This window comes from Phoenix dactylifera, chromosome 7 (genome assembly GCF_051530095.1).
Source record: "Phoenix dactylifera cultivar Ajwa chromosome 7, Ajwa_hap1_PhDact_Kaust_v1.1, whole genome shotgun sequence".
NCBI classification, from domain to species: Eukaryota; Viridiplantae; Streptophyta; class Magnoliopsida; order Arecales; family Arecaceae; genus Phoenix; species Phoenix dactylifera.
Window position 1 is genome coordinate 4,991,392 of NC_143196.1, and position 24,223 is coordinate 5,015,614.

Here is a 24,223-nt window from a genome sequence, read left to right on the forward strand (position 1 = left end):
TCTATTACTCTACCTAGTTATCATCTTTAAGATCCGTCCAAGCTTTAGCCTATATTCTAGTTTGTGAATCTGGTGGATAGTTAAAGAAGAAGAAAGCATGGGCAGAACGTTGTGAAACACAAAGACAAAAGAGTAGGCTACTAAGAAACTCGAACATGGCATCAACAAAGAATTTGCCACCAAAAGATAGTCCTTCAAGCAAACTATCCAAAAAAAACCAAAAAGCAGTCCTTCCATTAAGTAACTAGCCTTTGATTAGTTAAAGCTTGAATGATTATAATGTGAGATTCTGTATCTGTTTTTGCTTTGTGAATGGGATAAGAATAGGGATGGAAAAATATGATTCGACCCGCTAACTTGACCCATGTTCGACCCACCATAAACAGGTTTGGGTTTAGCCTAAACAGATTCGGATCGTAAATAGGTCGACCCGTTTAACCTGTTTATTAATTGGGTTGGATACGGGTTTTAGATGTCTGATCTGTTTAAACCGTTTAACCTGTTTAACTGTTGGGCAGGTTAAGCAGGTCTAAACAGGTTGAATGGGTTAAACAGGTCTAAACAGCTTAAACGGGCTTAAACAGGTCTGGTTGGGTAGGTTAAACAGGTTGGGTTGGGCAAGTTAAACAGGTCTAAACATGTTAAACGGGTCGGGTCGGGTTGGGCAAACTGATTATCTGTTTATTAAACAGGTTAAATGGGTCGGGTCGGGTTACATGTTTATTAAACATAATAGGTTCAGGTTGTAATTTCTGACCTGTTTAATAAACAGATCGGGTTCAGGTTTATGATAATGTGATCCGACCTGTTTATGACCCAACCCGACCCGATTGCCACCCCTAGATAAGAATAGGCTGCTAAGAAACTCAAACATGGCATCAACAAAGAATTTGCCATCAAAAGATAGTCCTTTTAAGTATACTATCCAAAAAAACCAAAAAGCAACCCTTCCATTAAGTAACTAGCCTTTGATTAGTTAAAGCATGAAAATGATCATAACATAAGATTCTGTATGTGTGTTTGCTTTGTGAATGGGATACAGGCAGGCAGGATGGTATCACTGATGAATTATTGGAGCAAAAGATACTTCTCAATCTCTCAATTCTCTACTGAATAAAGAAGACCTTCCGATCGATGAGGCGGCCGGCGTAGTGCTCTATATTCGATAAAGATCGGCTATACTTTTAACAGTAGCTCATGTTGGAGTAATCAACTCAAAGAACTCAAATAATCTACAAATAATTTAATTTTACTGAAATAACCGGTTCCGATGCGTACCTCTTTGATATCGTTTTCTTTCGATCCAAAATAAAATAAATAATTTCTGTAGATCGGTCCAAGGCGTGTAGTCACTGTCTTTGAAAGAGATTCGCCTCCTTACATGTACCGGATTCTGACGATCCCTTTTCAAAATACAACGGACCGTTGATTTTGTAGACGTGCACAATATTACAAAATCTCTTGAACTCAGTAGGAATTTTTCTGTATGCTCGTACATAATTGATTCAGAGCCAAAGGACGAAGAGAGATTGACGAAGAGGAGACCAATAGCAAGATAACCTCTCTTCTCCTCTCCCCTCACCACTTGAAAGAAAGAAAACCGGAAAGGAAAGAAAAAACCACCGAAGGAAAAAAGCTCTCATGAAGAGGAGGAATTACATGAGAGTGAGAGGACTCTCCTCTCTCTCCTATCTAGAATAACGTTGGAGCCTAACGTCTCTATTGCATTTAGGATGGTTTTAAATGAGTTTAAATGGGGAGAAACAGTTCACATCCATTTCAAATTTCAAAACCTCTTACGCTCCATGGCAGCAGCTTATTTGGTAGGGAAACAATATCTATAAATTAGACCAACCCATATGCTTTCATGGGAAGGATTTCATGACATTTAGGATATAGACTCGACTCGATCAAACTACATCCATTCTCGTCCATGGTTAGCAGGACCCAAACCGTGGATCCAAGCCTCTTCCACCACCCACAGGGTTGGGAACTACAGTGTGCTCTTCTCTAATGCAACCAAACAATGTTACAATCCTACATAACTCGTAGACCCCACTACCACCTCTGGTTCTCCTACGAAGCTGAGAAGTCCCCCAGTTGAGTCACAAAACGCCGTTTCTGTGCCAGCCGCTAGAAGCCGTTGCCGTGTCTTAATCCGCGCCGTCTTCTCCCCTTTGTCGTCCTCCACGGCTCGGGCTAGATGTCCGAAAATCCAATCCAGGCCATCCTAAAAACCTTCGACTCCTTCGCCCATGGCGTCCAAGCCCACCTCTCCCACCTCTTCTCCGCCTCTCCGAACGACCTCCAGACGTCCTCCTCCTCTTCTATAAGGTCCCGAGCTCCTAAGCCCCTCACGCCGGATGAGTACGCCATCCTTCAATCAGCGGAGGACGTCTCAGGTCCCGCCTCGCTCGCCAAGGTATTCTCCTTACTGCTTTCAGCCTATGATTCCTTCAGAAGTTTGTGTTTTTGGATTGGTGTTTTGATATATCTTTTTTTTGGGAACTTGCTCAGAAGAAATCTGTTACTCCTTTGACGAAAGAAGAGCTCGGGAGGGCTACGTGGACTCTGCTTCACAGTATAGCAGCCCAGGTGTTTGATCTATTGTTTCTGTGAAGATTTCGTTTTCTTAAAGATCTGATTTTTAATCTCATTAAAAAAAGATCTGATTTTGAACGCGGATTAGCTGGTGTATTTTGATGTTCCATGCCTTTGTGTCTTTCCATTGGAAAATGTGAAGTTGGTACAGCATAAGAAACTTGCAGTAAAGATATGGTGGTGGTTTAGTATCTTTGATATTGAGTTGTCCCATCAGTAAAAAGAGCTTTTGCCATGCTTATTGAAATCTTCTTCGGGGCAAAGTGGTTACAGTCCCAATTATAGCGTCAATTTGTTATGAAATTGTCTCTTAAAAATTTATAAACAGGTTTTTGGTAGAAAATGCTGCTATTAGGAACCTAAGTCCTTTTATTTGTTACTTATCTTGCATGCTTATGACCTTTTTACAGCCAAGGCATAGAAACTCGGGCTCAAGTGGCGTAGTTGTGAGAGTACCACTAAGAACAAAACGAGAGTTGAATTTAGGTGATGTTCCTTTCACAGTAAGTCTACGGAGCAGTGTAAGATGTATACTTCACTACAATTCTGTAAACGGTACCTTTGGAAACAGTTTTTGCATCAACAAAATTGTTGAAACTGAAATGTAGTAGGGTAAATTAGATGTGGAAGTTGAGTTGGTCAGATCAAGTGAAGTCTAACTAAACTGCGTTGGGATAGTTTGGTTCCGGGCTGATTTGGCTAAATTGGTTCAAGGTGCGTTGGTTTTCACTAGGTTGGGTTGGGTCAAGTCAGGTCAGGATGGACCTAGACAGGTCCATGTAGAACCTCCGCAGGTTCAAGTACTCATGGTTAAGAAAAATGGTGGAGAAGGAATGAAGCAGAGCAAGGGGAAACCTAATAATTGTTTATTATTTTTCTCTCTAGTTACACAATGCACCATAAGCACAGACATACTCATACAAATTGGCCCGAAGGTCAGAGGCAATTATTTCCCAGTTTCCAACTAATACTCATGCACCATAAGCACAGACACAGAGACACTTATGAGCTGGCCAGAAATTCAAAGGCAATTATTTTCTAGTTTCCAACTCAAACTCAAATACCAAGTAAGGTTGGATTCCCATCCAGTTAAACTCAAGTGATAACCACTCATATGTCATCTTATCCTATCGCAACAGCTCAACTTTTAATTCTAGCCCAATAGCTCTCTTTGTTGCCCACAACTACTAAACAAAGTCTAGTATGCCCAGACTATCTTCTACTTACCCTAATTATATGTAGATATCCAAAAAGTAAACCCTATCACTAATACCTAAATCATATTTAAGTCTATGGTTTACCACCCTTGATGACATAGAACTACAACAACAAATTGTTCTCTAACTCAAAGGCCTAAGTCTAAATCTGGATTGTACTTCTAATGACCCTTTTTGATCCAAACTTTGTTGATACCATGAAATGCTGAATTAGCTATCACTACATCCATCGTAGTGATTGGAATCTGCAACACCTTGCCAAACCTCCCACATGGTAGATCCAACCATCCATTCTCATGAACCTGTAGATCTGACTTCATTAGCAGCTACTTTTTGATGTAGCTCATATGCCATTTATTGACATGTCTTGACTTGTTGGAGATGCTAAAACATCTTTGGCATCCATGGCATTTTGAAGCAAACATAATTCTTATATCCTTGTTACATGGCTTTTCATTGATGAACTCTTTAATGTTTGGATCTCCATAGATCCATTATGTAGCAGCTTGATCTTCTCCATGTGCTTCTAGAATTGGAGGAGCTTCTTCAATCACATCTGAGAAGGTTCTTGACATTCATCTATGAACAATTATACATGGTCCATATTCACTGTATTTTTATCTTTTCCAATAATCGCTATATGCATTAGTAATAAAAATGGATTTAAAATCGGCAAAAGTGGTGGTGCATAATTGTTGATTCTCATTGTGACAAGGTTGACTATAGCTTCTTCATGCGCATGATCATAGTTGTCATCTTGTCCACGTCCTCATTTGACTTCCTTTATCTTCCTTCATCATACAACTTCTCTAGAAGATCCCAAGCTTTTTTCTCTAAACTCACCATGGATATCTCCTCTACTTCTTGGTAGATGCAGATCTATGTTGTCTTCTCCCGGCTGTCTTCCAAAGTCTCCTTTTGTATTTAAGAGAGCATCTCATACTCCCACTCATTTGCCATGTTAGTGTAGCCATGCCTAATCACATATATCAACTCTTTGGATGGGAAGACACAATGTATCTTAACCCTCCCTTAGTAGAAGGAATATTTCACTTAGGGTACTGCAGCTGCTCTAGAATTTTCTTGGAAACTTTTATCTGCACTTGCTGCTAAAAAAATTAAGAGACCTGCTTCCTTGCCTCCACACTGAAATCTGATCCTGCATCCACACCCACTTTTGGTCACTGAGAATTCTCCAATGCTTGGATTTTCTTGCACTGAATTTTGGCGATTGTGTTTAGATCTACCAATACATGGCATACACCTTTGATCTTCAACTACAGATTTAAAGGAGTGATTGGTAGTCTCTTTATCTACTTGACATCACTTGCTCGATTCGTACTCTTGCTGCACTGGCAGGCACAAGGGACTCTACGACCAATTGTTGAAGGCAGGTTTAAGAACCATAAGAGAGAGAGAGAGAGAGAGAGAGAGAGAGAGAGAGAGAGAGAGAGAGAGCAATAGAGCAATAAATAGATTACCTATCAGTTTCTCTCTAGTTACACAAAAGGCTCACAGGCAGTCACTTTCTAGTTTTTAGCTCAACTCCAATATGAAATACAATTGGATTGCCATCAAGTACAATTCAAAGTAATAACTATTCTAAAATCAACAACTTATCTTATGCTATCCCAACAACTAAGGTGCCGTTTGGCATCACTATTGTTTTATCAATTTTCAGAAATAGAAAAAAATAAAATTTTGTTTCTATTTTTTTTAAAAATAAAAATATAAATATGTTTAGTATAGTCAATCATTTTTAAAAACATAAACATGACGATAGTGGTGGACATGGCGATAGTGGTAGTGAAGGCAATAGAGGTGGCGGTGGTATTGGTGGTGGGGACATGGTGTGGTGTGGCAGAGTCGGCAATGGTGGCATGGTGGTGGTGGCGGAGAGGCAATGCGGGGGTCGGAAATGTGGTGGAGGTGTGAGGGAGCTGGTGGCATTGTGGAGATGGCAAGGGTGGTGGCGACGATTGTAGCAAAGGCGGAGATGATGGCGATAGTGATAGTGATAGTGGTGATGGGTGGTGGACGCTGTATTGGTAGTAGGAAAAAAAATGAGTGTCTTGTTCTCAAAAATAGTGAAAGTATAGATTTCTTCCTTTCAATTTTTCTTGAAATAATGAAAATGACTATTGAATAATAGAAAATAAAAAAAATGACACCAAACATATTTTTTGTCATGGTTTTTAGAATTTTATTGTAAAAAAGGAAAATAAGAAATAATAATGATGCTAAACAAGCCCTAAACATTTAGCTTTGGTCAAACAACTCTCATGGTTTCCCACAATTACTACAAGAAGTCCAATACACCCAAACTATCTTCTACTTATCCTAGTACAACAAAAATATCCAAAAAGTAAAAGTATAACTAAATCCCTAAACCATATTTAAGTCTATCTTTTACCACTTTCATCAAATTCCAACAAATCTTTCTCTAACTCAAGGACCTAGCCTAAGTTCGGATTATAGTTCTAGCAAGTTCAATCATTAGAGTTGGACCAGTTTTTTGGGGGTGGGGGGAGGTGGCTATCCTAGATGGGTAGGTGGGGCCGACCAATGCATTGCCATTAATCCATGGAAACATGACTTCAGTGTGGTAAAGGTTGAAATAAAAGGTGATCTTGGGTGTAGCTGGGATACTTAAATTTTGAACTTGGGGCACACTTTTAGCAAAACAAATGCCCATACCGATGAATTCTGGTGGGTGATCTGGAGTTCCTCTTTCCAGTTATGATGAAAAGAAATGTATATATAGGATCTGAAGTATGACATGCGAAGATTCCACAGATGATGGGTAACAAACAAGTCACAGAGTTATCAATTCTTGGTACCTATTCTCTCATTTCGTGGTCCAGTTCTGGAACAGTAAAAAGCCACAGAATACTCCTTCCCTAGCCTAAAGTTTGTGAAAAAACTGAGAAGAGTTTAAGATAAAAAAATTCTTCGTATGAAATTTTTGACTTTCTATGTTGTTTAATTAATTAAACATCTTATTTGTAAAACAATCCTGAGGTATGGAATTGTGTCAGCTGAAGCTTTTGTGACCTACTCATTTGCATGATGTATGGCATGGGACTCATCTGTGAAGACTGATGTCTTCAGTTTCCATGATTAAATAATGCTTACTTTACTTTAAGCTAAAGATAAGAATTATGAAATGCTATCTGAGTTCTTTAAGTTAGCTTCCATACATTTGCAACATTTTGTTTAAATCTATTTGTTCTTTTTCAGTTTCCAGACCAACCAACCAGACAACAAAAACGAGATGCGAAAGAACTGGTATGATTTACTGATATGCAATTTTCTATACTTGTCCTGTTAACTATTTTTGATTGTAATAGGGTGACGCCTTGAGGACCTTCAAATAGTCATCTGATGTTGCATTGTCTATGAGGACAACTATCAATTCCTCTTACATCTAATTAGTTTATTTAGCAATTGCTCTATGAAACATATTTGGCACAGCATTTATCATGAAATAGGACTATATGGTAGAACTAAATTTGTATTAGTTATCATGAAGTTTTAAACATAACTGTAGCATGTAATTTATAGAGTCACATGCTAAGTAACAATGCATTAATTTTCAAGAACTCCTCTGCTTATAGAGATTTTGTTTTCCTTTTGCTACCGAAAACTCGTCATTTTTATGAGAAATTGTGCTTGCTTTCTCTAACCAATTTACCCATAAATGAAAGTTCCCTTCATACTTGTTTCCATTATATCTTTTGTTTATGCAACTGTAAATCTAGAACTTTTTACATTTCTGATCTCATTATTGGTTTCGCTAATTTGATATTATTTGACCACTTGAAAACTAATACATTCTGAAAAGTAAGTTTCGCTTCAAAGTGGATGAGTGTATTAATTGACCTTTTCATATTAATTGGCAGTTAGCTTAATACACTGGTTAGCTTTCAGCATACGATGGAGTTAGCTTGCAATACTAGAGCCAGCAAGGTAATCTTAAGGCATATAAGTGTCTGTGTCCCATCTTTACACTGCCAAACTCTTGTCCTTGAAGCACCAGCACATTGTGGACCATGCGTCCACACCGGAGCCTCTTTGTAGCCACTTATTCTCTGATTTTGTTGGCCACATTCATACCCAATGGGTGTGAGCCGCTGTTGCACCAAAAAAAAAAAAAGCACCAGCACATGATCGTTGTCATGCATTAGAGTTTTGTTTTTATGAACAGTAAAGTCCATGCATGACCGAAAATTAACGGTGGCTGTGAGGCAGGAGTGGTTGGGTTGGATCAACTTTGGGTCAAGTCAAAATGAACCTGTTAGAGTAATGTATGTCTTAAAAGTCATTTGCATGTAATTATAAACACTTATTGGATTAATGCATGTATATTTTCTTTTCCATAATCACATACAGTGTAGGGTATGCATCATCCATCAATCATATTACGGCATCTTATCCAAGTGGACAGGGTCCACGGGAAGGATTTATTAGACCTAGGTACTTAAAATTTGCTCACAGCTATGGATGAGGTTGACATCGCACTTGTAATGCTGCCAAGATAGACAATGATGGCATGGAGTTCCTTCCTTACTAAGGACAAACCTTGCAGTGACATCTGAGCATGCCATCACATTGAGCAGTCAACACTGGCAATGTATCTCAAAAGGTACTATCAATAGTAAAGGTGCGAACAAGGTGCACAAGCTTGCAAGTGGTCCCTTGACCTAAAGAGTAAGACACTTTGTTGTAATCCAGAGGTTAGTAAATTTGCGGCCAAATCCATGCATTAATCATGACATCTTGCACTTGGTTCTTCATAGAGGATATAGGAGTTTACTGGATTTGGATATGAGGGAGGGTCAGGCTGTCCAACATGGAACCATTATAATAGTAAAGTGTTCATATTAAATTAAATATATGGTTAGACATATAAGTCCTAGGACCTAGTCGATAACTTGAAATTTTTTTGAAATTATTGTTTTAAAAAATATTATGCATAATAATTAATTTTTTAAAGAAAGGTTTTGTGCAAGCAATTTTCATAAAAGAATGTCTGACATGATCCAGTATTCTAATGGGCCTTGAAGCAAGTATGATTAAGAGCTAACAGTCCATTGCAAAATAGTCATATAAGGACATAGGAATTATAAGGGATTGAATTGCAGCATGTTGCTTGTGCTGAAAAAGGGGGACTAACTGGTTTCATCCACTCACCAAGAGGTTTAGTAATACGATATGGGCTCCATATTTCCATGTTGGACCATATAGTTAGTGTGTGACTAAGTGGCTCTAAAGAGGCGGATCTTTGGTGAGTGGAAACTTGAGTTAATCTATTCTAGTAATGCATGTAGCATATCCCATCTATCTCTAGATCAATTGGGATAGGATTCAAATTGGGGTTCTTTCTCATTGATTGAACCAAGAAAGATCCGAATTACATTGAAGAAGATATTGGGCTAGGAACTTAGCATGGGTACACTTGGATTGGGCTTGGTCAAGTTAAGAAGGACCTGATTGGGCCTAATCAGCCATTTGGGTGGACCCAAGTGGGAGCCAGTCCCAAGATAAGTGCCCCTGCTATATGGTGCCCCAAGTGAGCTGCCTTTCTAGAAGATGGGGGCAGCTACCTTAGCTGGCCGCCGCCCCTTCTCCCTCTCCTACTTGGAGTCTAAGTAGGATTCCTAAGTGGGGGTGGCTCTAGGATGCTGACTCCTTTTAGGACTTAGTAAGAGGGGTGCCCCCTCGTCCATAAAAAGAGGAGACTTAGAGCCAAACAGAGTTCTGGGAGATAGGTACATGGACTGAAGCAGTCGGGAATATTAATTCTCAAAGGGCCATGTGCTTTTATGGCCTCAGGATCTCCTAAAAACACGAAGATCTACATCATATTCATCACCATGGACAAGTATAAATTATTCTAACCTTTATGTATGCTTCTTTATGTGGTAATCTCAAATTTAAAGATTCCAAATTTCTGCTGTCATGGCCTCCTAAAAACACGAAGATCTACATCATATTCGTCACCATGGACAAGTATAATTTATTCTAACCTTTATGTATGCTTCTTTATGTGGTAATCTCATGTTTAAAGATTCCAGTCTTCTGCTGCAAGTCCACTAATGATCCTCAGGATTCCTTTGGCATCCTCAACCCATACCCAGCATATTTTATAATCAGGTCGAAAAGAATAAACCCATGCTCAACCATTTATCTTATATGAACCCTTGAACTAATTAAGGCTTCTATTCTTAGCCATTTACATTAAAATATGAAAATCAAAATAGCTTGAGAAGAGAGGATCTAAGGTTGGCACCCAAATAAAGTGTTATCTGTCTATGTGAGTGAGAGAGGGAGAAGATGAAATTAAAGTGGAGAAAAAAAATGATAAATCTCGCATTATCCGCTTCACTTTTCTTTTCAGATTTTTATTCTCAACCACAACCTACATGGCCTTGTTAATATCAAAATCAAACGTTGACTAGTGCATAAATCGCCATACTCCACTATCCTAGTGGTTCAGGGTCCAAACCCAAACACAACCCCTTTATAATAGGATTTCTGCTAGCTAACCCAAATCCGACCCAGTTATAAAAAAGCCTCAAAGAAGCCTATTTATTTCGGGTGGATTTGTGGATCCCGGTCAAAAATTGCCAACCCTACAAAAAAATGGGTTCAGTAGATGGTATAAACAACTAATTCTCTCCTTGCTTTCTTTCATTCCTTTTTTCCCATCATGGAGTTAATTTGGGAAATTGCAAATTATAGCACAATGCAATTGCTTCATTTGCACTATATTGATTTGTTAGTACTAGAAGATAAGATATGTTTCGTAATATTCTTATAAAAAGGTGATGAATTCATATAACCATTGTTTCGGTTTTACTTGTGTGTTAATTTAGTGACTATACATATACATTTCCATATATGCATTATTACTTCTTGGTCCTTGGATGTTATAGAAGTGCGACCTAACTTTGTCATGTTCATTCTCTTCGGAGTAGCATATGTACTCTATTGACATTAGTCAAATTCATCTTTCTTCAGAAGCACTTGAATTTTTCATTATTTATGTTTTCTGCAATAGTATATTGTTGATTTTGTTCTTCTAATGGGGTTCTTGTGTTTAGCATCATGGAAATATTTCAGTATTATCCAGATATAAGGATGATCAAATGCTATTTTGTACATGCAGATGGCCATATTATCTCGACTTTACCCATGTAAAGAATGTGCAGATCATTTTAAAGAAGTGTTGAAGTAAGATGTCCACCTCAGGATTGCGCATATCCAATTTGGTATTTTTTCATATTATTTAAATGCCTCTGATAGCATCAAGTATTAGAGATGTCAGCATTTTATCAAATAACAATGCATTGAGGTGTCCTTGGATAAAGGGAATCCTTTATATATTTTCTAGGATATTGAGGGGGGAAAATATATTAAAATGTTGACCTGACTTTTTCTCCATGAGATAAAGGAAAATGATATAACTCTAAACTTTTGCACTAATACATGATGCAAACTGAGAAGTAAATGTAAGAAATTTGCCTCTGCATGTCTATAATCACACTATTTTATTTGTCTCTAACTGGCTGGTTTTTTGGTGGATCTAGTTTTGTTAGAAGGTAGTTTGATGATTTCAAGCTTGTTTAAGGTACCTCTATAATATGCTTACCATATGACATTGTGATATTTACTTTTATCTTCTTTTTTTTTAATGTATAATGAGGTTAAGACATTTCATACTCAACATGACAATCGACTTTTATATGCTTACTCTAATATTGTAATTAAAATTAAAAATGTTGCAAGGCAAAACTGTAATATTGCCATCTATATTAATCAAAAGCCAAAGTTGTCCTGCATTTGGTTGAAATTATTTTGTATACATTTTGCCTCCCTTTGTTTTATGTTTTTGATAGTTATGGTTAATTTTTATCGAAGTTAAAAAGCCTGTGAATATCTAGGCAATGAAGCAATGCTATAATTGTCAAATTCAGTTTTGATTGTTATAGTTCCAACTTTACAATTTCTACCTTTAAAAACAATGGTGTTTGATCCTGCTTTTCACACTTTCTAATTTTTATAATGCGGCCTTCTGGAGGTGATAGGAACAATGAATAAAGAGTGAAAAAGAATGTAAAATTCAGTAAATAGGAATTTGGTCCAGCATTAGAGACACTAGAGAGAATGCATTTATTGTATATCCTCTCTATTGTAACATGTGCCCTAGGCATGATTTTGTTCAAATAATAGATCTTATCTTCTTGTCATTTAGACTATTCTAGGCTTAGAAGAGCCTTGGAGGGTAGTGCCTGATTGAATGAGTTATAAGTGTATAAATGAGGTAATTCTCTGAACCACCAACAAGCCAGTCATGCCAGGTCCTCTTACCTCAAGTTCCTGAGCAATAAGTTGGCATCAATATTTTGACAATTGATGTCAGTTTATACATCCTTTGGTAATACATTTCAAACTTTACTAGATTTCAGCTTCGTCCAATAAATTCGTCCCATATAGATGGAATAAGTTATGCCGGTTAGGTGTTACGGCTGCATCCTTCTTGTGTTACTTTGGAAAAAAAAAAGAGGAGGAATGTTAAACTAGTAAAACAACATACGAGTCATCTGCTCTCTGAGCATTTTGGCTTCCTTTGATAAAGTCTTGGCTGTTGTTATTCTCTAGTACAATGATATATGATTGGTGGCTGCCGCTCAAGATCAAAACACATGCATGCATGTGTGGTGCGCACCCCACTAACCACCACCTCTATCGGCACGTTGTTTGAGGAAATACTTCTTTCAGGTTCAATCTGCATGTTCTGAACTTCTTTTGGTTGACAGTCCCATTTCCAGTGTCTGTTTGTCTGTTTAGAAAATTGCACTGGTTTCAGTACAACATATATTCTGTTTGGCTGATTTTCTGTGTCAATTTTGAGCATATATCATGTTATCTTGGATCTGATAAAAGCATTTGGTATTATATTCTGCTAAATATACACCACATACCTGCTGAGATTAGGTCTTCTAAGAACTCATTATTATCATCTAACTATTACCTAATTTGTCCTCCTTTTTTTTGGGTTGGGGGAATCACTTGTCATTGTTTGGCAGAGCAAATCCTGTACAGGCAGGATCACAGGCTGAGTTTTCTCAGTGGCTATGTCATGTACACAATGTTGTGAATCGAAGGTTATTGTCTGCCCATCTTAACCTCCCTTTCTTCTCCACAATCTGCTAACAGGATAATTATATTTAGAAAATGCCTCATCTGTTATAACTAATAGCATGGGTTGTGCTTATTTTGACAGCCTTGGAAAATCGACATTCCCTAGCGAGAGACTGAATGCAAGATGGGGTAAACTAGACTGCGAGGATCGCGGTTGTGATGTTGAAGGCAGTTAGTTTCTTTTTCCTTTCTTTTTGGTGATATTTTCCACCTTACACACGCGCACACACACACACACCAACTGAGAGAGAGAGAGAGAGAGAGAGAGAGAGTAACAAGTATAGCCCTATACCAAAAATATGATGTTTTTATACAGGATAATAGAATAGAAAATATCATGGAATATTTACTTCATGTATTTCCGCTTTTCTTATAATCCTGAAGTTTTTTCTTTTTCTTTTTCCTGATGCAACTGAAAAGTAACCTTGTACAGTTCCACAAGCCCATCTGAACCTAGAGGATGGCATGAAGAATTTCTTATTTCAAAAAGTTATGGTAGGTAGGTTTCAATAGAGATGTCGAGATTGTAGCATAACTGCATGAGAGAAATAAACAGAGTTATAATATGATCTTTTTATTTTGTTCAAAATTCTAGTTCTTTCCTCTCTAGTTTCCATTTATGACTCTTTGGAATTTTTGAAAAAATCGTTATCATCTTTTATTCAAGTACAAGGAGGTTTCTGTGGGCTTCAACTGGATATACTGAAATGGCCTGATTACACTGAAACAGGACTTGGTGTCAAGCAAACTTTGAATCAAAGTTTTTGATTCAACCGATCCACAACTGACATGAGTAAACAAGATCAGATCTGAGCCCTGATCCCTGTAACATTGACTTGCGGGACGGAGTTGGGTTTGGTTAAGTTGGTTGCAGCAATTTAATTCAAATAATTCAGAGGATTGCTGGGTCAGGAATTATTGATCCATACTTGTTGCATTTTAGGTTGCTTAAAGGTACAGAAGACTTGGGTTCAGGATGCCTCATTGTCCTATGGCACAAATCCATTACTATGGAGATGCCCTTTTTAATTGTAAATATGCAGTGTATCAAGAGTCTTGTAGCATTGAGGGAACCACCTGTTTCGGTCATCAAAGATAGGCACCTCAGAGATTGCAAACTAAGACAAAAAAGACTTAAAATTTGGCCAATTTTGGTATGCAATTAGCTAACAGGATGACAGGCATATACTTTAGGCCTTGTTCGCCATTAATGGCGGATGCTGTAGAGAATCCATCGGTTGAGAAACAAAACTTTGCATTCTAAACCGGTAGGTTTATATAAACCAGTTGCAATTCGAGCAGATCACCAGTCTAACTGACAGTTCTAATAAGATGGGTAATAATAATAATAATAATAAACTCGAGAAAAAAAGAGCATATAGACCAGAACTATATAAAAACCAAAAAAGCTGAAATTGATGAACAGATTCAAGAAAATGAACGGAAAATAAGAAAAAATCACCAAAAAGAACGGAATATCAGGAACTCACTAGGAGTATTTCTCGGATGACCAGAATAGAGATCCAAATCTTCAGTAACATGGTGGGAGAGTGGATGACCCTTGATTTTGGGTTGCAAATAACCCTTAGTCAAGTTGTTATTATAAATCACATAATTCTTTTCTCTCTCTTCCAAGAACAATCAACTTGCCCCTTGATTTTATTGCTTCTTTCCTATAAAATCTTCATCCTTTATTAGGTATGTGGATCCCACACTACAATAACTAATTAATTTTCCCACAGTCTACACATCTCTCTCATATATCTTTTAAACACTAGCTATTACAATATAATGCCAATGTTAAGGAGTTGGACTCCACCCTCAAGTTAGATTTCACTTCTTAAAATATGCATTTTGTTTTTCATGGAGTTTTTATACTTTGTATTTCTAGCCTTTACTTTCCCATCTCTAGTGATCTGAAATTATTTAATATTGAAATTAGAACTCTCAGCTTTTGTAACGATATCTAATAGAAAATATAACACAATAATAAAAATAACTATTCCTTTATCCAAATCATTGATTACTTAACAAAATACCTTTACAGTACAGTTTTTTAGAATATTTTATTAAAATTAAATTTTAAAATAATTATTTTACTGAGGGACCAATATAAATGACCAATAATACTTGTTATTTGTGGTATAATTGACCACAGGGCCAGCTCGAGCCTTAGGCGACTGAGGCGGTCGCCTAAAGCCCCCGGCCCATGGAGGGCCTCGCACTGGCAGCACTGCCCGCTGCTGTACAGTTTTTTTTTTTTTTTTTTTTTTTGCCTGCATAGCTTTCACATCCGAAAGCTAGCAGGGCGACGGGCGATGGCTACGCCGCTACAGTGCGTCCCGTCTCCCCGACGACAGATAGGCTACAGTCTCCGGTGACAGCTACGAGCCTACGAGAGTTGACAAGCAATGGGCCTTTCCTCCCCCTTCTCTCCCCCCTTCTCTGACGGTGCTTTTCTTTTTTGCTGAACCTTCCTAGTGCTTCTTAACTTCAGTTCCTGTTCTTCGGCCCTTCCCTAGTTTCCTTTTCTGTCGGCAGACTCGATTGTTGGCAGGCTCCTCTCCAGCTCTCCTCGCCATCCTTGGCTCCTCCGACCTCCAGCCTCCGGCCTCCGACTCCTCGGCTCCGCTCTAGCCTCTAAACTTCTAAAGTCCACCGTCCTCCTCCTCCGGCTCCAAGAAGGCAAGAATCCGGCGAGTGGCGAGCCGCCGGCCGGATCTCCTCTCCAGCTTTTGGGCTGCTCCTGCTCCGGAGTCTGAATCTCCTCTCCAGCTCTCCTCGCTGTCCTCGGCTCCTCCGACCTCCGGGCTCCGCCGCTCCACGGCTCCGGCCTCGTCGGCAGTGGTGAGAAATGAGAATCTAGAATCATGGTTCTGTATCACAGTATCAGTTATTCTTTTGCATAGAAGCTTAGAAGTAGGATATGGGAAAAGCCAAGGGAATATACAGCCAGCTTTTAGATTTTAGAGAGTAGGATATGTGCTGAACAGCTGGAGTTGTAGTTAGCAAGGGAATTAATTTTAGATTTTAGGATATGTGCTGCCGTGCTGGATATGTGCTTTTGAGCTAGTTTGTTTATTAATTTTTTGGTCCAATTATTTTTGATTTAGTCAAGTTAGAGACATTGCAATTGATTTTTTTTTTGGTCCAATTGTAGATTGGTTGTGACTTCGGCGGTTCGGCCTCTTTTTGCCGTCGAATTCGGCACTATTCAACCTCTTATCGCTGTCGAGTTCGGCACTATTCAACCTCTTCTCGATACTATTTGTCGGGACCTGAGTTTGTTTTTCTTGACACAATCAAATTTTATCATTTCCAACTTTTTTATATTTTAATTTGTTTGTGGTATTTTTTTAATTGCTTTGTTTGATAAATTATTTTTAGATTAAAATGTCTAATAGAAAATATGAATATGGATATGAAAAACTCAAAAAGAAAAGAAAATTCGATAAACTCATTCTATCTCAAAAAGAAGCTCAAGATAGATTTGTTATCGCAAACAAGAAAAAAATCACATCAAATTCAACTCATATTAGCAACTGAACATGCATCCAAAATAGAGTTAGAAAATGACATAAAATTATTTTTAAATAAAATTTAAAAATATTTTATATTTATTAAAAAATTTTATTATTTAAATAATAAAAAAAGGTCTCTCGTAATGAGTTCGTCTTAGGCCCCCAAATGTATTGGGCCGCCCCTGATTGACCATTATAGCAATAGATAACCAAGGTATAACCCATCCAAATATACAAAGAATTAACACAACTCTGCAATCATGCACCATGAGTGAACCACGCCATTGTAACTTGCACAATAATATGCTACAAAGGTGCTAAATGGATTTTTCATGATAAAATTTTTCATATCATAAATAAGAAGCCAAAGTTATTTGCATGATAGTAGTAGGCTAACCGGGTGCTAGATGAATTCATATGATAAGATTTTTCATCTTATAAAAAAAACTTATACAACAACATGCTCAAAGAATCACGCTTTGGGGTTTGGCTTTATCTAGCAAATGGGTGCATGCAATGTATGATTTAGAAAAGACAAAATAAAAAGTATGAATATTAAATACATTTTATTTGATAGGAATAAAGGATATAATAGTTTAAAATATATAGAAATAGAAATAGTAAATATGATGATAATAAATTTTAAAATATAAAACTTTAGGAAAAATGGAAAGGGGAAGTTAAGAGGTATAAGCGAGATTTTTTAAATGAGTGGATTGCAAGAAGGCAAAAAGATTCATATTGTTATATACACAATATCTCTCTTGGTAAATATCCCTTACTGTTTTGCTGATTTCCATAGAGTGCAGGGCATCTTGGAGAGCATCTGAGATACGTTTGAAGCAAAAGGAAGGGTAAATAAATTTGAACTAAGACAAAATTAAAAACTCTCATCTTGATCTCAACACTATAAATTCATTTTCCTAGTTTTCAATTCTTATAATAATCCTAATTAAATTTCTCCTTTAAAACTTAAACCATGCTAAACTTCTAGAAGGAGGAAGTGATTTGCCTCACCATGCATAAGTGGCAACTTAGGGAGTGCAACCATGCGAACGGTGATAAGAGAGATTGCATGTGTGATGTGTGATATACTGCACTCATCCATACCATACATAGGGAATGCTCATTTTATGTATGCCCTACAAATGTTGCACATGTATATGATGCTCGCTACGAGTAAAAAAAGCCTTATTCTCCAAAGTCTACACGGGGGCAATGACTTATTAGTGCTAGCAAAACTTAAAAACTTGTCTAGATTAAACACATAAAATAATAAATACATTTTAAATAGTGCTAAAGATATTAAAAATCTTTATTAGACATATTTAAGAAATATTAGCATCTAAACTATGTTTAAATGTTTTTAAAACTTATCATATATTTAAAATCTTTATTAGACACATGTATTTGCATTGTAGCTAGTTATTCTTAATAGTACCATAGATATTACAAATAAAGGTGGGCATAACTCTAATCTTTGTTAGAAAAATAAAAAAGTGTAAATATATGGGTCAGATTATACTATATATGTAAGATGCAATGAAAAACTTTGTACCCACTGCTAAATTCAATATTAGTTATTGAAAAATAAAAATGTAAACTATCCGATGTGATCTAGAAGATCTAAAATATCTACTTTTAAAAAATTATATACTTTAGAGATTCCAAGTTATCTTGATTTTTTTTTCTTTTGATAACTTAAATATCTACCCCTAAGTCGATGCACCGTATCGTTCTATTATAACTATCTACTTGGAACTACTCAATGCATAGTTTAGGAATTTTTAAAATATATGACCTTTTGTAGATAAATATTTTAAACTTTCTAAATCGAACCTACAGCTACGAAGGAAGAAGAAGATAGACAATGCAGAGAAGCACCTAGACCAAGAGAGAGAAAGCCGTAGTCGTAGAGATTCGGTTCTCCTGTACCATCTTACTGTTCTTCTGAAGGATTCCGCAGACCAGGACCTCCTAACAGTTTCAATTTTTAGTTTTACTTGTAAATAGCTAATTGGATAATGGATGTAAACACCTTTCTTTACGTCCCTTGTATAATATAATTGCACCCAGTATAAATAGATTAATCTTTTGGTGCATGGAGGCGCAAGTCTATCACCGTCCATCAAGTAAACCCTGCTTTTGATTAGACGAGATCATGAAGAAAAGTTTCCAACTTTAGGAGGTCTTCTTCGGCCAGCGATAGTTAGGGTTTCGAGAGTGCTATAAAGGTCACAGCATTTTTTGTTTTGGTCAAAATAAAGGTCCCAGCTTTGACGGCACTTCCATTCCAAAGGTCCAGGAGCAGGGTTCGCCGTTGGCGTGGGATCCGAGAGCTAGCGGCGCGAGAGAGATGGGGCATTCTAATGTCTGGAATTCCCATCCCAAGAACTACGGCCCTGGATCTCGAGCTTGGTAAGCGATTCCACTTCTCCGTCTCTATCTTTCCCAAAATTAGTTTTTTTTCCCCAAAATCCAGTAAAAACCTCAAAAATCTTTAAATTTGAGATGAGATGAGTCTTTAACAATGATTTGCGATTTTCTCTTTTTTGATTATGAAGGATTTGCGATATTTAATGTTACCTTTCTCGAAGATTTGATGTTTGGTTATTTTATCGACAAAGTTCGGGCCTTTAGGGTGATATGTTAGTTCGTTCTTCTGATTAGGGGGATCGGGAAATTAGGGATCCTTTTTTATCAATTTTCCTGTCGTGGTTGCGTTGTGTTCCTTTTCTATTCAGGCGAATTTTATGAATTATTATTTTGCTTACTGATTTCAAAGTGTATGTCTAAACTCGGAATATATCAAATATTAGTTGGAAGTTTTATTGTTGCTGAATCACTAAGTCCTGCTTTCAATTTCTAACTGTCTGAAGGTGATTAAATTTTGCACCTAGGAGAATTTTGAACTTTGAACTCTTCAATTTGATCACTTAAAACATTTTTTGAACACCATAAGCCTTTTTTTTTTGGCTTTGCTACAATTCGAGAAATGATTCACTAATGTGAATTTTGCTTCATCCCCGTCTCTATAAAGTTGGTTTTTCTCCCTCTGAAGCTTCCACACCCATATCAACAGCATTACAGGAGTTTGTTTTCTAAACAAAAGTTGATTCACTTGTGTGATGCATCGTTTTGGCATTCATTAGTACACCTGTACTGAAAACCCAGTAACAAACAAGAATGAAGAATAAAGTGAATAACTTTAAGAACGGAAACTGTTGTTTTGATTTGACTGCCTATTCTATTGTTTTATATGTATTTTATTGAAAGTTCTAAATGTTGCTCCTCTTGCTAAATGCTATACTGTCTTGTAAGCTTATGATTTTATTAGTCTTTGTGTTGTATACTGTTTGTTTGTTGCAGCCGGGTTTGTGGGAACCCTCATGGACTGATCCGAAAATATGGATTGATGTGCTGCAGACAGTGCTTCCGCAGCAATGCCAAAGAAATTGGCTTTATTAAGGTAAATGCTTCTCTCATGTTGTTCCTTCAAATACCTTATTCTGCAGGGGCTTTGGGATAGATATGATTCCCTAGGAGATTAACTGATGTGAAGTTATATGCATCTGTTTGTTCTCACATTTTTTGGGTAATCTATTGTGCTTTGTTGAGTATCAATTTAATCTAGATTACTAGGAGTAGGCAAATTGTTTAGGGCCTTAAGCTGCTTGGATTTAGATTCTGCCCTTTTGTCTCCCCTCTCCTCTATTCCTTTCTCCTCATAATCATGGCTTGCCCAAGTATCATTGACACCATCACCTGGCCTCGTCAATGTGATTGCTGCTTCCGAACTTCCCTTTTGAGATGCATCAGACCATCCTCTAGAGATGCACCACAATCTGACCCTGATATCACCTTGCCATTGTCAAGTGTCCCCACCATTGATCACCACATGACTATTGCTCTACAGCTCACGTTTGCCCAGCTATGGCGTCCAGTGGCCCTTAGTGCCTTCCTTTTCTCTGTCTCCCTTTTCATTCTGTTTTCCTTTTTCTTCTTTAGTCTAATGAACCTAACAAGTGGTTTGGGTCAAAGGTCAATGTATGAGAATTTGTTGGGCTATGCTAGGTTTAGCTGATATGAATAGACATCAAGGACAAACGTGCTAGCACAAGCCCTTCTCAGCCTAGACTCAGGCCTAACTTCTGTAGCTTGAACCGAACCTAACTTTTAAAACCTGGGTCCAAGCCTAGCTTGGTCTGACCAGACAATGTGCTGTCGATTTGTTGGCACAAAGAGAGAAATGGCGTTGATGAAATAAAAATGAGTCTTTTGGGGATGCAGGCTGAGATGGGATGGAGATGGTGGTGGTTAGTTTTACAGAAAGAATTAAACATAGTTTCAATTTTTCATATCTTTGTAATTTAATTTTACACAAATAATTGTAAACTTTTTTAGATACTTTTCTGACTTGGTACTTTGGATCTAGTAGACTACAGGTTGTGCTTTCCTGTTTGAAATACACATCTGCTTCTTAATTTCAAATTATTTTTTAGCATTAGAACTAGGGAATTGAGATTATAACTTGATCATCCAAAACTAATATTCTTTAGTGAACCAAATTGATGTTTGCTTAGTAATGTATCATTGAATTTATGTGGTCTCGTAAAAAGTAAGATTTCTGTTATAGTTATTTTAGCCATTCCTTCTTTCTGTGGGGCATATGTGCTAGGACATTATCCATTAATTCTATATTATTGAGAAAGTACCACTGTGTTATCTGATGGTTATGGTAACTTCAAAATTTGGTCCATACTTTTTAGTGGTCTGGCCAAGAAAAAAAAATGCTCTTTTGTTATGTTTTGAAATCATATGAGTTTGTTATTTATACTTGGAGCATTGCATTCTTTTGGGTGCCTAAAGCAAAAAATTATTAATTTGGCCTTAGTTTGCGGGTCCTCGAGATAGCATGGTTAATCCAATGGAATCCTTGTCAATAGGCACTTGCCTGGAATGGAATGTCATTAATAATATGGTACTATCCTTTTGTTTGAGATTTTTTCCCTCCTGCACCATCATGCTTTCAGATTATACTTTTGACTATGTTTTTAGTGAAATATATATTTGAAGAACCAAGAAATTATAATATAGTCTTAGTTACATTCTCCAGATTTGCTAATCAATTGTGGACCGTTGGTGTTTGGGGCATTATAATCACATCTAGCTCCTCCATTATTGCTTTTCTGCTCTTCTTTTTCCCCTGCAAATGTCTAATGTAGTAGTGTGCTAAGATGCACTTGTTTGATCAGAGAACTGACCTCCATTTCATCTCCTTTTTTCTTTTTGTGGATACAGTATCGCTGAATATGTTACTTTCCTTTGAGGACCGGATTTATGAAGCTGTCACAGTTCCAAAGAAAATCTTTATTGCTATAAGTTATCAATGTTATCTGCTTATGTGTTCACCTGGTAAACTTCATGGTTTGGCAAATTATGTAACGAACTGAATTATGAAAAAATTGGCGATTGATATTGTTCTTCCTTAGAACTTTTATGTGGTCCTTTCTTTAAATTACTGCAAGAATAGTAGGCATTTGCACAGTCAAAATCTCAATCACTTTGGCTAGGCTTTTAGTAACTACTGCAGGATCAGTTTCTAAGCGGCATGGATATGAATGCGGGTAGTGATACATGCTCCTTTCTGAATAGATTTCGTGCCATAGAAGTTGAGGCAGTGCTATCACTCTTTTGAATGCGATCGCTCTGATACGCGTGAAATTTGTTTACTTTAAGGTAGCTGGTGATGTTTATCTGTTCAATGCTAAACAATCGCATAGATTGTTTGTGTTTTACTATCCCAATTTTTTCAGCATTACACTTCGAAAAACATGGCAGTATGATTGTTAGCAAGGGAGCTGAACATCGGTGACCCTGATCCAGCTACGCAGACGGTAGATGTCATGGTTTATGCTGGTGTGAACATCAATCAATCTTTTGTGACATCTAATGCTTGAAGAAGCGAAAGGTTTGAGCAAGGATGTTATTGTGTAACTGCTATAACTTGTTTCTGAAAATTACTTGATCAGGGACCATAGATAGGTGCTAATGTTTTAATGTGGTGATTAACCTAAGCGCAATACATGCTGTCATCTGCTTTTCTGTCATCCTTAGGACTGCTGTAGTTAAGCATTTCCATTGTCAGACTACACATGAAGCAAATGCTTCTGTAGGTGTAAATTATCATATAAAATCCAGATCTTTTCTAGCAAGATCACATAAAGCCAAGGGGAACTTTCAAAGGGTATGCAAAGTAAAATGGAAAGTATAATTATCTATACTGTCGTATTTTATCTTAATTTTTGGAATCCCAGCAACTGTCTTTCTGATGCTCCTCCTTATTGAATCAATCATGTACATTGCCCATGCTAAGATAACCGTATGAAGGAAAAGCATCGGTCTTGGCCATGGAAACAAGAAAAAATTCAACTCCATCATGTGGTAAGTTATCTTTGATAGTTAGCCATGCCGAAAGTTACATTCCACTATAGCTACAAACAAGTTGCTTAAACAAAAAGAGTATGCATCGATGAGGAGCACGTCCATGATGCATGGAATCCACCGTAAAGTACGTCGCTGCTAAAAAAGAAGAACTAGAAAACTATATCATTTTTTCCGGCAAGATGTCTCCTAGATGAAATCTGCCGGTCGAGTACCCTCGCAATATACCCGGCATGCTCGGAATCCAGAGAGCTCCGCCCAGATCCTGTCAGCTCGCAGGGGGAACACTTGAGCCATTAGTGTGAACTCTGAAACATTCTTTCCAGCTCCATAAAACATTTACAACTCTTGTTCAATGACATACTTAAGTGAATATTTCTTACATATGATAGCAAACAATATAATGATGCTAAACCAAATAGTTCGTGATAAATTATTCTTCCCATATAATCTATCTGCCTCAAATCTCTTCACTCCCATTGCCTGATTTCATGAAACTCAAAAATCAATATTCTTCCCATATAATCTTTTATTTGTTTCCCAGTACACACTCAGTGTTCTTTATTTTTTTCTCTAGAAATACACAATATTCTTTATTAAGGCTTGGAACACGCTTCTTGCCCGCCAAGCAGCTTTTTAGGGAAAAGAATAATAATAAGAGAGGAATAGTCATACCAGTCAAACCTGCTAAATTTCCAATAACTATTCTGATGAAAGACTGGTATAAATAAATTTGTAGCATAAAGCCCTCATTTATTCCTGACTCTTTTTTCCCAAGGACAGTAACGTCACCCAGCCTAGAGTTATTCGAGATATTTTAGCCAAAGAGGAAGAAGAATAACTATTCCTGTTCCACTTTTCTTTTTCAGGAATAACATACTTCAAGGGGCCTCTTACACCATCATTTTATGATATTTTGCTAAGGTTTTCAAAAGTATTTTCTCGAATCTCTTGCGAATTATCCTTCCAGATGCGTTAAGTACTAGATCTGTGACAAAGTATGCAAAGTTCTCTGCAACTTGGTTCCTTTCCTGGATATAAGATCTCTTCTTTTAAAGGATTAAACTTCTCTAGATTTCTCACATGATCGGTTTTGAAAGATCCACTGCAATCTGTCCTTTTCCTTTTTTTCCTTTTTCGCATTTGGTTCAGCCAAGACAAAATCTTACACTCATTTGCTGTTACTAATGGATTGCTTACCCCTAATTTCTTCTTGGATGGCTCCTAATGAGT

General features: G+C 37.2%; 2 protein-coding genes across 3 annotated transcripts; both read left to right on the plus strand.

Annotated features, from left to right (window-relative positions):
* Positions 1-2,097: 2,097 nt before the first annotated feature.
* Positions 2,098-13,379, plus strand: LOC103705282 (FAD-linked sulfhydryl oxidase ERV1-like). 2 transcript variants are annotated; one of them, XM_088701063.2, is made up of 7 exons: positions 2,098-2,422; positions 2,518-2,595; positions 3,012-3,104; positions 7,059-7,106; positions 10,990-11,054; positions 12,911-12,988; positions 13,108-13,379. In XM_088701063.2, exons 1-7 carry the CDS (start codon positions 2,204-2,206, stop codon positions 13,199-13,201), a joined length of 675 nt encoding a protein of 224 aa, XP_088557189.2. In that variant the 5' UTR covers positions 2,098-2,203; the 3' UTR covers positions 13,202-13,379. The 2 variants fall into 2 exon arrangements, with proteins under 2 accessions (XP_088557189.2, XP_008787162.2); XM_008788940.6 differs by lacking the exon at positions 3,012-3,104 and having other exon boundaries at positions 2,105-2,422.
* Positions 13,380-18,785: 5,406 nt separating this feature from the next.
* Positions 18,786-22,040, plus strand: LOC108511217 (small ribosomal subunit protein uS14z/uS14y/uS14x). The gene is made up of 3 exons (XM_017842302.5): positions 18,786-18,964; positions 19,916-20,015; positions 21,848-22,040. Exons 1-3 carry the CDS (start codon positions 18,903-18,905, stop codon positions 21,854-21,856), a joined length of 171 nt encoding a protein of 56 aa, XP_017697791.1. The 5' UTR covers positions 18,786-18,902; the 3' UTR covers positions 21,857-22,040.
* Positions 22,041-24,223: the final 2,183 nt, after the last annotated feature.

Bases quoted from the DNA above. Each gene is read 5' to 3' on its own strand.
- LOC103705282 (XM_088701063.2), top strand. From the start codon at position 2,204: ATGTCCGAAAATCCAATCCAGGCCATCCTAAAAACCTTCGACTCCTTC. The intron at 11,055-12,910 runs GTAAGATGTCCA...ATTGTTTGGCAG, and splicing joins CATTTTAAAGAAGTGTTGAA to AGCAAATCCTGTACAGGCAG. The intron at 12,989-13,107 runs GTTATTGTCTGC...TTATTTTGACAG, and splicing joins CACAATGTTGTGAATCGAAG to CCTTGGAAAATCGACATTCC.
- LOC108511217 (XM_017842302.5), top strand. From the start codon at position 18,903: ATGGGGCATTCTAATGTCTGGAATTCCCATCCCAAGAACTACGGCCCT. The intron at 18,965-19,915 runs GTAAGCGATTCC...TGTTTGTTGCAG, and splicing joins GGCCCTGGATCTCGAGCTTG to CCGGGTTTGTGGGAACCCTC.